The 12825-nt window shown below is 48.1% G+C and overlaps 1 protein-coding gene across 1 annotated transcript in view; it reads left to right on the forward strand.

The window, feature by feature from the left end:
* Positions 1-12825, forward strand: part of myg1 (myg1 exonuclease) — a 35302-nt gene that overhangs the window by 12828 nt on the left and 9649 nt on the right. The window contains exons 3-6 of the mRNA XM_035389337.1: positions 2405-2564; positions 3311-3460; positions 10078-10200; positions 11673-11854. Of these exons, the coding sequence (XP_035245228.1) occupies positions 2405-2564; positions 3311-3460; positions 10078-10200; positions 11673-11854 (615 nt within the window). The remainder of the gene's footprint in view (positions 1-2404; positions 2565-3310; positions 3461-10077; positions 10201-11672; positions 11855-12825) is intronic.

Below are 12825 nucleotides of genomic sequence, written 5' to 3' on the forward strand. Positions count from 1 at the left end.
ACTATCAGTTTGAATAAGGTGGTCTACCATCACAGCTGTTTTCACTATCAGTTTGAATAAGCTGGTCTACCATCACAGCTGTTTTCACTATCAGTTTGAATAAGCTGGTCTACCAGCACAGCTGTTTTCACTATCAGTTTGAATAAGCTGGTCTACCAGCACAGCTGTTTTCACTATCAGTGTGAATAAGCTGGTCTACCAGCACAGCTGTTTTCACTATCAGTGTGAATAAGCTGGTCTACCATCACAGCTGTTTTCAGTATCAGTTTGAATAAGGTGGTCTACTAATGTGATCAGCATTAACCAGTGCTGCCTAACCTAGACCAGCAGTAGATCAGCATTAACCAGCTCTGACTAACCTGGACCAGCAGTAGATCAGCATTAACCAGCTCAGAACTTGTGGTGGTATGTGCTGTTTTTTTAGCTGGGTAGAACATAACATTTTTTAAAACAAGACTGCATGTCTCAAAGTGGCATTTCTCTTAAGATTGTGAAATGTTTTGTGCCAAAATGATTAAGTTTTCAGTGAGGCACTGGTGATGGCAAGATTTCCTGCACATCAATGACTGTTTGGTATCTTTTCCACAAAGCCAGCCAGACCCTTTGAGGAATGACATCAATCACATTTAAGCCTGTTTGGAGGCAGCTGTCAATAACGTGGGGGAGAAACCAGTGAGAGATTTTTGATGTAATATAATCTAATTCTTTAACAGAAGTTGTGCTTGTGCTTCAAAAAGTGTAGTGCTTTCATTTTAGAGGTTGGCCATCATGCTCACGCACGCAACCTTGCTGAAGTTGTTTGAGCATTCACCCCAGTGAAAAGTAGGCCTAATTCTAAAATGAAGAAGTGCTTCACACCCAAAGATGTAGCCTATTTAATGACTTTTGAAAACAAAAGGAGAAACTGAGTGCGAAAGTTTGGCCGAATCTTCAGTATGCTGTACATGTGATTTTATTAGCATATTTGATTAGCATAGTGGCTAGGGAACCTGGTTTATAACTCTCGAGAGTGCAAGTTCAACTCCAGAGAGGGGCATTGTCGTTGTGCCCTGGAGCAAAGGCACTTAACCTGACCTGCCTACGTTAAAATAGCCGTCTGGACAAGTAGATTGTAGGCTATGAAAAAAAAGAAACTTCCATGGCAACGGCAAATGGACAAAGGGTAATAAATTACCATCTCTTTTATCTCTTGAACTATGAATGAATGTAAATGAAGTTGGTTAGACAATGGAGCTCAGCTTACCCACTCCGATATGCGGGAGCCACTCCTGTAGTCTGTTCAGCTAGTGTACAAAGCAGGCCACAATAATTCAGTTAACTTCATTTTATTCTCACCAAATTCAATTTAAGGTGTTAATTTATTTACTACATTAACTGTAAGCTAGCACTAAATAAAATGAATTTTAATGTTATAATCTACCCAGCTTGTTAGCTGGCTAGTTGGTGCGCAATCCTGTTTATCCGGTAGTTATTGAACACTATCGATTGTACTATGAATGACAGAACACTATCGATTGTACTATGAATGACAAGAGCAAGTGCACATTCCTGCATGGTGTCTCCCAATTTGTGGTTTTTGGTGATAGAATAAAACCAACATTATAACTTTCTGTTACAGTGAGTACACAGGCAAAATGATACAAACAATTCCAATTTTATATTTTCAGTGTCTGTGTGTAATTCCAGCAGCAATGTAAGCACCAATGGAAGTGCTCTTGTGTGTCTGTACGCGTGTGTGTGACTGTGTGTGAGTCTCCTGTGTCTGTGTATCTGTGTGTAAGTCCCCTGTGTCTGTGTGTGTGTGTGTGTGTGTGTATCTGTATGTAAGTCCCCTGTGTGTGTATATGTATCTGTAAGTAAGTCCCCTGAATGTCTGTACCTGTGTGTAATTCCCCTGTGTCTGTGTGTATGTGTGAATGTCCCTTGTGGGTGTGTGTATTTGTGTGTAAGTCTCCTGAGTGTGTATCTTTGTGTAAGTCCCCTGAGTGTATGTGTATCTGTGTGTAAGTCCCCTGTGTGTGTGTGTGTGTGTATCTGTGTGTAAGTCCCCTGTGTGTGTGTATCTGTGTAAGTCCCTGCATGTGTGTATCTGTGTAAGTCCCCTGTGTGTGTACCTGTGTATAAGTCCCCTGTGTGTGTGTATCTGTACAAGTCCCCTGTGTGTGTGTGTATCTGTGTAAGTCCCCTGTGTGTGTATCTGTGTTTAAGTCCCCTGTGTGTGTGTATCTGTGTGTAAGTCCCCTGTGTGTGTGTGTATCTGTGTGTAAGTCCCCTGTGTGTGTGTGTATCTGTGTTTAAGTCCCCTGTGTGTGTATCTGTGTAAGTCCCCTGTGTGTGTGTGTATGTGTGTAAGTCCCCTGAGTGTGTGTGTATCTGTGTAAGTCCCCTGTGTGTGTACATGCAGGTCCTTTGTGGAGACCTTCAGCAGCCTGTGCCCGGAGAAGCCCTGGGGTACGAAGCTGAGCTCGGCCGGGCTCATCTACCTGCACTTCGGCCGCCAGGTGCTGGAGAAGCTCACTCAGCTGCAGCCGGACGACCGGCGGCTGGACGCGCTATACGACAAGGTGAGGGCCTGAGACTCACTGAGTCAGAGAATCTGAGTCCCCACTGGAGAGTCACTGAGTCAGGGAATCTGAGTCCCCACTGGAGAGTCACTGAGTCAGGGAATCTGAGTCCCCACTGGAGAGTCACTGAGTCAGGGAATCTGAGTCCCCACTGGAGAGTCACTGAGTCAGGGAATCTGAGTCCCCACTGGAGAGTCACTGAGTCAGGGAATCTGAGTCCCCACTGGAGAGTCACTGAGTCAGAGAATCTGAGTCCCCACTGGAGAGTCACTGAGTCAGGGAGTCTGAGTCCCCACTGGAGAGTCACTGAGTCAGGGAATCTGAGTCCCCACTGGAGAGTCACTGAGTCAGGGAGTCTGAGTCCCCACTGGAGAGTCACTGAGTCAGGGAATCTGAGTCCTCACTGGAGACTCACAGAACCATAGGATCTCAAGCCCACAGTTGTGGTGATCATGCCTATTTGGGTCCACTATCTAGACAGAGGGTTACCATGGAGATCCTGAACAATGGGGTCCTCCATTATGGTAGAAAGGTACCTTGGAGATCCTGATTATTGAGGTTCTCTGTCAAGACAGAATGTTACCACGGAGACCCTGGGTATTAGGGTTCTTCATAAATACAGGAGGTTAATATGGAGATACTGCGCGTTAGGGTTCTGCCTAAAGACAGGGTTACCATGGAGATCCTGAGCATGGGGCACTTGATGAGCCTGTTGACCTTTGAACTCTCTCCTTGTCTGCACACAGCTGTATGAGAACTTTGTGGAGGAGGTGGACGCGGTGGACAACGGGATCTCGCAGTACGATGGCGAGCCACGCTACGCCGTCTCCTCCACTCTGAGCGCTCGCGTCAGCCATCTTAACCCCCGCTGGAACAGCAAGAGCCAAGACACGGAGGTCAGTGAGAAGGTTCCGAACGGTGTTACTGCTCTTCTTGGTGGCAGAATTGCACTGTGGAAAAGGGGCTGGATTTCAGCGGAGAAGCAGAGGGTGAAATATGAGTTTGGGCGGAGGACTGAAGGAAACATGCACCTCCTTTAATATTACTGTATTTTAATGGTCCCTCCTCTGTTAGAAAGTTAAAAGGGACATTTTTCTGATGTGTGGTTGCCCAGTTGTCCTACCTTATGGACCCTTTCTTTTTTTAATATGTTTTTTGAGTTTTTCCCCTTTATTTCATAGAACAGTGAAGAACGGGGAAGAGAGGGAGAGACGTGCGACAAAGGTCGGCGGTCGGATTCGAACCGCCGACGTCGCGGCTCGCATTGAGCATGTGGTTAGCGCTGTACGGGCTGTGCCACTAGAGGCCCCTTCCGCAGCCTTTCTGATGTGTGGTTGCCGAGTTGTCCTACCTGCCGCAGCCTGCATCTGAAACGCTTTGGTTCAGTAAATCTCTGCTGCTGTGGTAAAAGTGTCCATGGTTACCCCGGTGAAAACACAGGCAGGCTTTTCAGGGGCGGGAGGTGGGCATCTAGAAGCTTCCCTGTATTTGGGGCATTCTTTTTGGCCCTCATTATCCAAGGATGGATTGGTTTACCATCAAACATTGATTTTTGAGATGGAATTCTCATTTGACCAGCATGTCAGTTGGATGGTTTCTTGGGGACATCCAAGATGTAATCGGTGAACTATAATTGACAAGTGGGATGGCTTTGAATGATGGTTCGAAATAAGAGCCTGATCGATAACCTATTTAGCATTGACAGCAGTGGTTCCCAAACATGTTCCTTGAATGAGGTTTGCTTTGTTAGGGTTGGAGTAAAATCCTACAGGATGGTAGATCTTCAGGAGCAGGTTTGGGCAGCCCTGCTGTAGCTGTTGAATGAGGTGTGGCTTTGTTAGGGTTGAAGTGAAAACCTACAGGATGGTAGATCTCCAGGAACAAGGTCGGGAGCCACTGGTTTGTTGCGTTGGCTGTGCAGTTAGCCGACTCTGTGACAGAAGACAACCATAACAAGGATGTTATTTACATTGAATTCATAGCTGAATATTCTACTCCTGTGAAGATGAATTTCTTTCACATTTCTGGTGCTTTGGGCAGTATCAGTGCTTCCTAGCAGATGTACACACTCTCATTCCTGCTTTTCTGGGAGAGGTACACACTCTCATTCCTGGTTTCCTGGCAGAGGTGCTCACACCCATTCCTGCTTTTCTGGCTGGTTATGAATAGCCTGTTATTATCCGCTGTCCTTCCTCTGTATTGCATTAAATATTGATGAGATAGAATAAAATTGCATTTTTTTGTAAATTGATTCTCATTTTAATACATACAAGCAACTCATTACTGACCTTGTGGCTGAATGTGTGCCAGGGTTAAACAGGTTTTTATACTTTGGTGATAAATGGGATGGACGAGTGAAATGTCACTGAAAAATTAAACGACGAAAACGAGATTCAACACACTGGGATGTGTGTCTGGTGCTTAAGCCGTTCTGAGTGTTTTTTTGCTGTGACTGATCAGATAAGTGTTCGCGATGGGACGGGCGATAAAAATAGCACCTTCCGGAAAGGTTGTCAATCATTAAATGCATTTATTAAATAATTAAAACAAGCAGTGTGTGTGTGCGCGTGTGTGTGTATGCAATCCCATGCACCTGTGCGCTCTGAATTTTTTGTCTGAGTGCAGGCACTAAGACGAAATGCAGAGGGGACGTGAGGACAGGGACGGGGGGGGGTAAAGCCGGGAGATTTGGAAGCTTCTGGAAGAGCGATGACGCTCCGCGGCTCTGGGGCTGTCCCCGGGGTGTTTCGGGGTCACTTTGAATCGGGGAGCGTGACGCGGCGGCGGACAGGCGGAACGGGCCGACGGTCGGCGTGGCGGCCGTCTGGAAGCGGACGCGTCCTCACTCCCGCCATTCAGCGTCGTACGCCGACCGAGCAAGTAGGTCAGGAACCTCTGTACCCGGACGGGGAGCGGACCCCCCACCCGTGGGCTCACCTGCGGGCTCAGTTATGAGCAGAACCAATGAATACATGAATATTTTGTCCGTGTTGTTCGAGGCCGCCCCGCTGATGGGAAATTCCCGCCGTTCACACGTTCGCGAATCGGTACCGTACGTGCTTCACCGCAGTCATTAACCTTACAGAACACACACAACCACGTCAACAGCTGCACTGCGACACAGGCCGCAGTTCTGATAGGAGTATGTAAGAATTTGCGCTTGCATTGCAAACCAGACCTGGGTCAAATACGTGTTTGTTTTGGATTCAAATACTTTTCTACGCTTTACTCATCTAGTCTGGTGTATTGGAACCAATTAAATACTCTCAGAAAGTGCAAACCCCGCCTTCTGGTCATATTGGCAGGCTCAGTTATGCCAGGCAAGATCAGTAGAGCACAGAAAAGTATTTGAATCCAAAACAAAATATGTATTTGACCCAGGTCTGATTGCAACCACCGCGGGCAGATGCAGCAGAAGCACAGCTAATGGAAGTGATGCTACGATGCACACACAGTGACAGTCTTATAAAAGGCACCTGTGACCTGCTCGTTTTAAAACCCTGGAATTGTTTTTGTGCGATGATCCGAGCATTTATAACTCCGACTCTGAAGGCCGCAGAAATCTCTGCCCGGCTTTCGTTTTCTAATGCTTCTCCTGAAAAGCGAGCGAGTGAGCAAAAGAAAGTCAGAGTAAGTAAGTAAAAGTAGATAAATTCATGAATAACAACACCATGTGATTACGGAAAACAGTTTATGTAGGGCAGATTTCTTAGCTGCAATTCAGGCATCCCCCAGCAAGAGGGCGATAGAGCTTACTTGTCAGTCAGTTGTCACATTCCCTGTCCCCACTAGTTTATGTAAATTGGCACTAATTAAGCACGGGTGATGTCTGACTGCGGTGTGGCCACTTTCTCAAGGGCGGCTTTTAGTGCATAGAACCACAGATGTTTTTATAGTGCTGGCTGTTTTTTTCTGTCTCTAAGCAGTGGAAAGTGGGCATACGTGCATTCCTGGACAAAAAATGGTTAAGTAAAACTAAGCATGACAATATTACATTACATTACATTACATTATAGGCATTTAGCAGACGCTCTTATCCAGAGCGACTTACACAACTTTTACATAGCACTTTACATTGTATCCATTTATACAGCTGGATATATACTGAAGCAATGCAGGTTAAGTACCTTGCTCAAGGGTACAACGGCAGTGTCCTTACTCGGGAATCGAACCTGCGACCTTTCGGTTACAAGCGCAGTTCCTTACCCACTGTGCCACACTCCGTCCTCATATTAAGTCATCATATCAATAAAATAGTTTTGAACAGTACAGATTTATAAAAAAAAACGTTTTAAAACAATGAAGGTGAAATGGAAGTAAAATGCAGTGCTTAAACCGGTTTAAACCGGTTTGATAATGGTCTGTTGTTTTACAAACTCTGTCATTCTTTGGTGGTTCTTATTGTGAACTTGCCCATAAGGCCCATAAGGAAGAATAGCATCTTTCTGCATAAACAGACATGTATAGTTTTGTCTTCTGTGCAATATTTGAAATGGTTTTTACTTCCTGAGTGTCAGTACACTACCTTGTCCGCAGGCCGACTAGTCAGCTAATTTGTAAGGACAAATCCTGGATAGCAACAACAGTGTTGTCTAGTATTGTGGTAAAGCCTGAACCTTTTTTCTGTCCAATATCCCCACCATTTATTATATATGTTAAATATAATCTTAAACATTATTTAAGATTGTCAAGTGTTTCCAGTTAGGCAGGGATAGCAGTGTTCATTGCTTGAGCGACCCCAGTTGGCCGTCCAGATGGCTGTGGCTAGCTCTCTGCAGTCTGTACACGCGTATGATTGGGTCTCCTCCACCCCCACTCTGCACACATGTATGATTGGGTCTCCTCTACCCCCACTCTGCACACATGTATGATTGGTGGTGCGGTGTGAAAAGAAGCATCTGGCTTGGCACGTGTTTTGGAAGAGAACCGTCATCTTCTCCCTCCCAAGATGGCAGCAGGGGGTGTATATGAGCCCGCTTGTGCCTAGTCTGCAAAGTGGGTATTCCAAATTTGGGTGGGCCTGGAAAGTACACTGGCAGGAAAAGCAATCGTTTACGTTTTTAAATATTCATTTTACCAGGATATAGAAAACAGGAATTATTTAGGAGTCCAGTTGTGGTTAAATGTACTGAAAATATTTAAATATAAATAAATATATATTTCCAAGTGGCTGACTGGGAGAAGTTTAATGGTCTTATCTGACCCCCCCAGGTTTTCTTGGCGCCCTGATTTCTCACCCGGGCAGTTTGCCGTAATTGAAAAAATAATGGCTTTCCCTCTTCGCTTCTGGAAAGCTGCGTCTCCTACCCAGCATCCTCTGCATGTGGCCTGACACACATGGGGCACTTGGCAATTAGAGAGAGCGTGCGTGTGGAGTAATGTCTCGTGAGGACTGAGGAGCCGCGTGGATTAGAAACACGCATGCGGCCGCTCCCCACCCTCCCGTTCCCCAGCCTCCCTCCCAGCCTCCCGCTCCCCAGCCTCCAGCCTCTCGTTCCCCAGCCTCCAGCCTCCCTCCCAGCCTCCCGTTCCCCAGCCTCCAGCCTCCCGCTCCCCAGCCTCCCTCCAGCCTCCCGTTCCCCAGCCTCCCTCCCAGCCTCCCGTTCCCCAGCCTCCAGCCTCCCTCCAGCCTCCCGTTCCCCAGCCTCCCTCCCAGCCTCCCGTTCCCCAGCCTCCAGCCTCCCTCCCAGCCTCCCGTTCCCCAGCCTCCCTCCCAGCCTCCCGCTCCCCAGCCTCCCTCCCAGCCTCCCGCTCCCCAGCCTCCAGCCTCCCGTTCCCCAGCCTCCAGCCTCCTGCTCCAGCCTCCTGGGCACCAGCCTCCCGCGGAGCAGTCGAACCACTTTGAAATGGCCTTCAAAGCAGCCAGTGAACGTCTTCACACAGCCCTAATGAGCTCACGGTGTTTCACTGAGTCAGATCGCCAAGAAGGTGCAGCAGTTTGCACGCAGCTGTTTATAGAATCAAGATCGGGAATATAGGCACTGCTAGGTTCATTTTACAAGCTAAAAGTGTTAAGCGCAAATGTTTCAGTCCATTTAGAACTAATATTGCCAGTGGGACCAATCGAAGACCAATTGTGTAAAATGACCTGAGGTAACTTTATGCCATGACATTGGCTAGGCTTGGGGAGTCTGTTTTAATTCAGTCAGTTCAGGAAATTTGTTTAGTGACTTTTAAAAAACACGCATTTAAAGTTCTATGGGGATTTTTCAGTGAATGAACTGAATTTCACGTCCCGAATTGGCTGATTAAAAATGGACCCCCGACCCGGATCCCCTGCATGCGTGTGTCCGGCGAACCGTGTGGGGAACACAGTGTGACCTCCGTCAGCCGAGCTTCGTCCAGGCCGGTGCTGGGACCCGGGCACTGGGGGGGGGGGCAGCCGTTGGGATGGCCGTGCAATGAGGGGAGAAATGAAACGTGCACTCAGGCATAAAATGGAGGAAATCCGAAGCAGAGGTACCTGGGTGCAGAAATGCATTCGTTCCCACCGCGCTCATGTAGACGGTGCAGGAGGTAAAGGGGGAGACTTGCGTTAGCGTCAGCGTAGCTTCGTTTAGGTTTTCCTTCTTTTTATGCGGGTGTTTCTTCTCCTTTTTTCCTTCATGTATTTTTGCGAGCTGTGCGCCTGACTGCCGTCCCTTCAGGACTGTGTGCAGAGATCAGACTAGGCCTGCTTTTGGAGCTCAGGCTAGGCCTGCTTTTGGAGCTCAGGCTAGGCCTGCTTTTGGAGCTCAGGCTAGGCCTGCTTTTGGAGCTCAGGCTAGGCCTGCTTTTGGAGCTGAAGCTAGGCCTGCTTTTGGAGCTCAGGCTAGGCCTGCTTTTGGAGCTCAGGCTAGGCCTGCTTTTGGAGCTGAAGCTAGGCCTGCTTTTGGAGCTCAGACTAGGCCTGCTTTTGGAGCTCAGACTAGGCCTGCTTTTGGAGCTCAAACTAGGCCTGCTTTTGGAGCTCAGGCTAGGCCTGCTTTTGGAGCTCAGGCTAGGCCTGCTTTTGGAGCTCAGACTAGGCCTGCTTTTGGAGCTGAAGCTAGGCCTGCTTTTGGAGCTCAGACTAGGCCTGCTTTTGGAGCTCAAGCTAGGCCTGCTTTTGGAGCTCAAGCTAAGTCTGCTTTTGGAGCTCAGACTAGGCCTGCTTTTGGAGCTCAGACTAGGCCTGCTTTGGGAGCTCAGACTAGGCCTGCTTTTGGAGCTCAGACTAGGCCTGCTTTTGGAGCTCAGACTAGGCCTGCTTTTGGAGCTCAGGCTAGGCCTGCTTTTGGAGCTCAGGCTAGGCCTGCTTTTGGAGCTCAGGCTAGGCCTGCTCTGGGAATTTAGGCTAATGAAGGGACAGGGGAAAAGATTAAAAATGAAAATCTGCATGTTGCTGCTGCCAACGACCAAAGATGCCCCCCCCCCCCCAGAGCTGTAGCCTAGGGCAGAAAATATGCCGTCACTCTTACTGAATGCTGTGTGTGTATGTGTGTGTGTGTGCACGTAATTAATTGAGAATTGTGTGATGACATTGTTTCTCCAGGAGGGGTTTCGGCAGGCCATGAAGATGGTGGGGGCGGAGTTTCTGGACCGGGTGGATTTCTACCAGAACTCTTGGCTGCCGGCCCGCGCCCTGGTGGAGGGGGCGGTCCAGATGCGCTCTGAGGTACCCTTCTCTGCCCCCCGCTTGCCAGTAATCAAATCCTGTGGAGAGTGGGCTCTAGGAATCAGTGTTATAGAACTCTGTTGCTTTCAGTCACCAGCAGTGACATCATTAGAATGTTCAGTTACGAATATTCTAATCACATATTTGTGACCTCACGCCTTAAAGGTTAAAGGAGAACTCCTCCACCTCTCCTTTGGATTTAGGACTGTGGCCTGGATTCAGTCAACTCCTTTTCCTTAACTGATATAAGTGCTTATGTTTCTCTGGGCAAACAGGTTGGCAAGTTCAACAAGTACAAAAATGAGCTTTTATTTAAATGAGGATCAAAGATGTTGAGCCTGAAGTATAATGGATAGGAAACTGGGCTCTGAGGTTGCAAGTTTGATCCCCAGATGGGGCACTGCCATTATTCCCTTGCGCACGGCGCTTGCCCTAAACACATCGAGCTGTATAAATGGACTGTGTGTGAAAGAATGAAAGGTTTCTCTGGATGAAAGCTTCGGCTGAATGCCTAAATGTACGAATGGAACCCAGGTCTTTGTGTGGGCACAGGTGTGACTGCAAACCGCACTAAAACGTGTGTGTGTGTGTGCGCGTGTGTGTGTGAGTGGGTGTGGATGTGTGTGGGTGTGTGTGTGTGTGTGTGTGTATGAGTGTGTGTGTATGTGTGTGTGTGCGGGTGGGTGTGTGTGAGTGTGTTTGTGCGTGAGTGTGCATGTGAGTGAGTGTTTGTGTGTGTGTGAGTGTGCGTGTGAGTGTGTGCAGGTGTGTGTGATTGTGTGTGCATGTGTGTGTGTGTGTGTGTGCGCGCGTGTGTGTGAGTGGGTGTGGGTGTGGATGTGTGTGTGTGTGTGTATGAGTGTGTGTGTATGTGTGTGTGTGCGAGTGAGTGTGGGTGGGTGTGTGTGAGTGTGTTTGTGCGTGAGTGTGCATGTGCATCTGAGTGAGTGTTTGTGTGTGTGTGTGCGAGTGAGCGTGAGTGTGTGCAGGTGTGTGTGAGTGTGAGTGTGGGAGTTGCGTGCGTGCATGAGTGTGTGCAAGTGAGTATGTGTGAGTGTGAGTGTAAGTGGCAGTGTGTGTGAGTATGTGTATGTCAGTTTGTGTGTGTGAGTTTGTGTGTGTGTGTGTGTGTGGACAGTCTGTACTGACATGCAGTGTTGTGAGATGAGCTTGTGTGAGTGTTCTCTGTGGTTGCCAGGTTGACCCCAGCAGGGCAGTGGGTGTGGTTGGCAGCTTGACCCCAGGGGTGAGATTGGTGTGCGAAAGCTTTCTCCGGTTGCCAGATCTTTCCCAGCGGGGAGGTTGTTGTGTTTGAATGTTCTCTATTTTCGCCAGGTTTACCCCACTGGGGAGGTGAGCGTGCGGTTGCTAAGTTACCCCATTGAGGCAGTGAGTGTGGTTACCAGCGGAAAGCTCTCTGTGGTTGCCAGGTTGACTTGAGATGTTGTGTGAATGTCCTCTGTGGTTGCCAGGTTGACCCCAGCGGGGAGGTGATCGTTCTGGAGCAGGGAGGATGTCCCTGGAAGGAGCACCTCTTCTCGCTGGAGAAGGAGCTGAGCGTGAACCCACCCATAAAGTTCGTCCTCTACACCGACCAGAACGGCCAGTGGAGGGTCCAGTGCGTTCCTGCTGGTCTGCATACCTTCCAGAACAGGTGAATCTTTCTCTCTCTCTCTCTCCCATCCCTCTCTCTCGTACTCTCCTCCCTTCGACTCGCTCTCTCACACATCCCTCTGGGCCACCTCATCCTTTCTTCCTTTTGTCATCCCAAAGGAGAAAAAGACAATTATAAGACAATTATGGAACCGTCGCTGTACAGTCCAAGCCCTCAGTGACAACCTGGTATAGCTAAATAAATTCCATTTGGGCAGCATTAGCAAGGGAAGCCTGAGAGAAATTTGTTTTATTGAATGTTATTGAATTGCACGCTTATTTTTAATAACCATGGAAAATTACCTGTCAGTAATAATTCCTGGTCCTTAGATTACGGTGCGTAGAAAATGTGTGTTGTCAGTGGAGTATAGAAAAAAATTATTGCAAACAAACTCAGGATTTCACAAAAATGAATTATTAAAATGGGCATCAAAAATCATGATTAACCGGATAATGTGTGTCTTGATAAAAGTATTTATTTCTAAAAATAATTCAAGCCACAGGCACAGTCTGCCCAGTTGTGTTATTCCAGGGCAAATGGCTTGCCACGCGTATTAAATTAACAATATTTGTGTACGCTTCCTCCGGCAATAAATGAAATTAATTGCAGAAGTGGTAATCGTAATAAGGAAAGGAAGTCTGTGGGTTACTAGGCGATGCCTCGCTCGTTAAGGAGGGAAGCGGAATCTGGGCAGCCCGTTAGCAGCCCGATAGCAGCTTGTTAGCAGCCCGTTAGCAGCTCGTTAGCAGCCCGATAGCAGCTTGTTAGCAGCTCGTTAGCAGCCCGATAGCAGCTTGTTAGCAGCTTGTTAGCAGCTCGTTAGCAGCCCGTTAGCAGCTCGTTAGCAGCACGTGGGCACACGCTTGTTTTGCACCTGCAGTCTAATGCGTGTGAGCAGTCACCTCAGCCCTGCAGGGAGACGAGCGTTAGCTACGGGGCTGTTACCTGGCTATGGCTGTCACCTGGCCGTG

Source organism: Anguilla anguilla, chromosome 13 (assembly GCF_013347855.1).
Source record: "Anguilla anguilla isolate fAngAng1 chromosome 13, fAngAng1.pri, whole genome shotgun sequence".
NCBI lineage: Eukaryota > Metazoa > Chordata > Actinopteri > Anguilliformes > Anguillidae > Anguilla > Anguilla anguilla.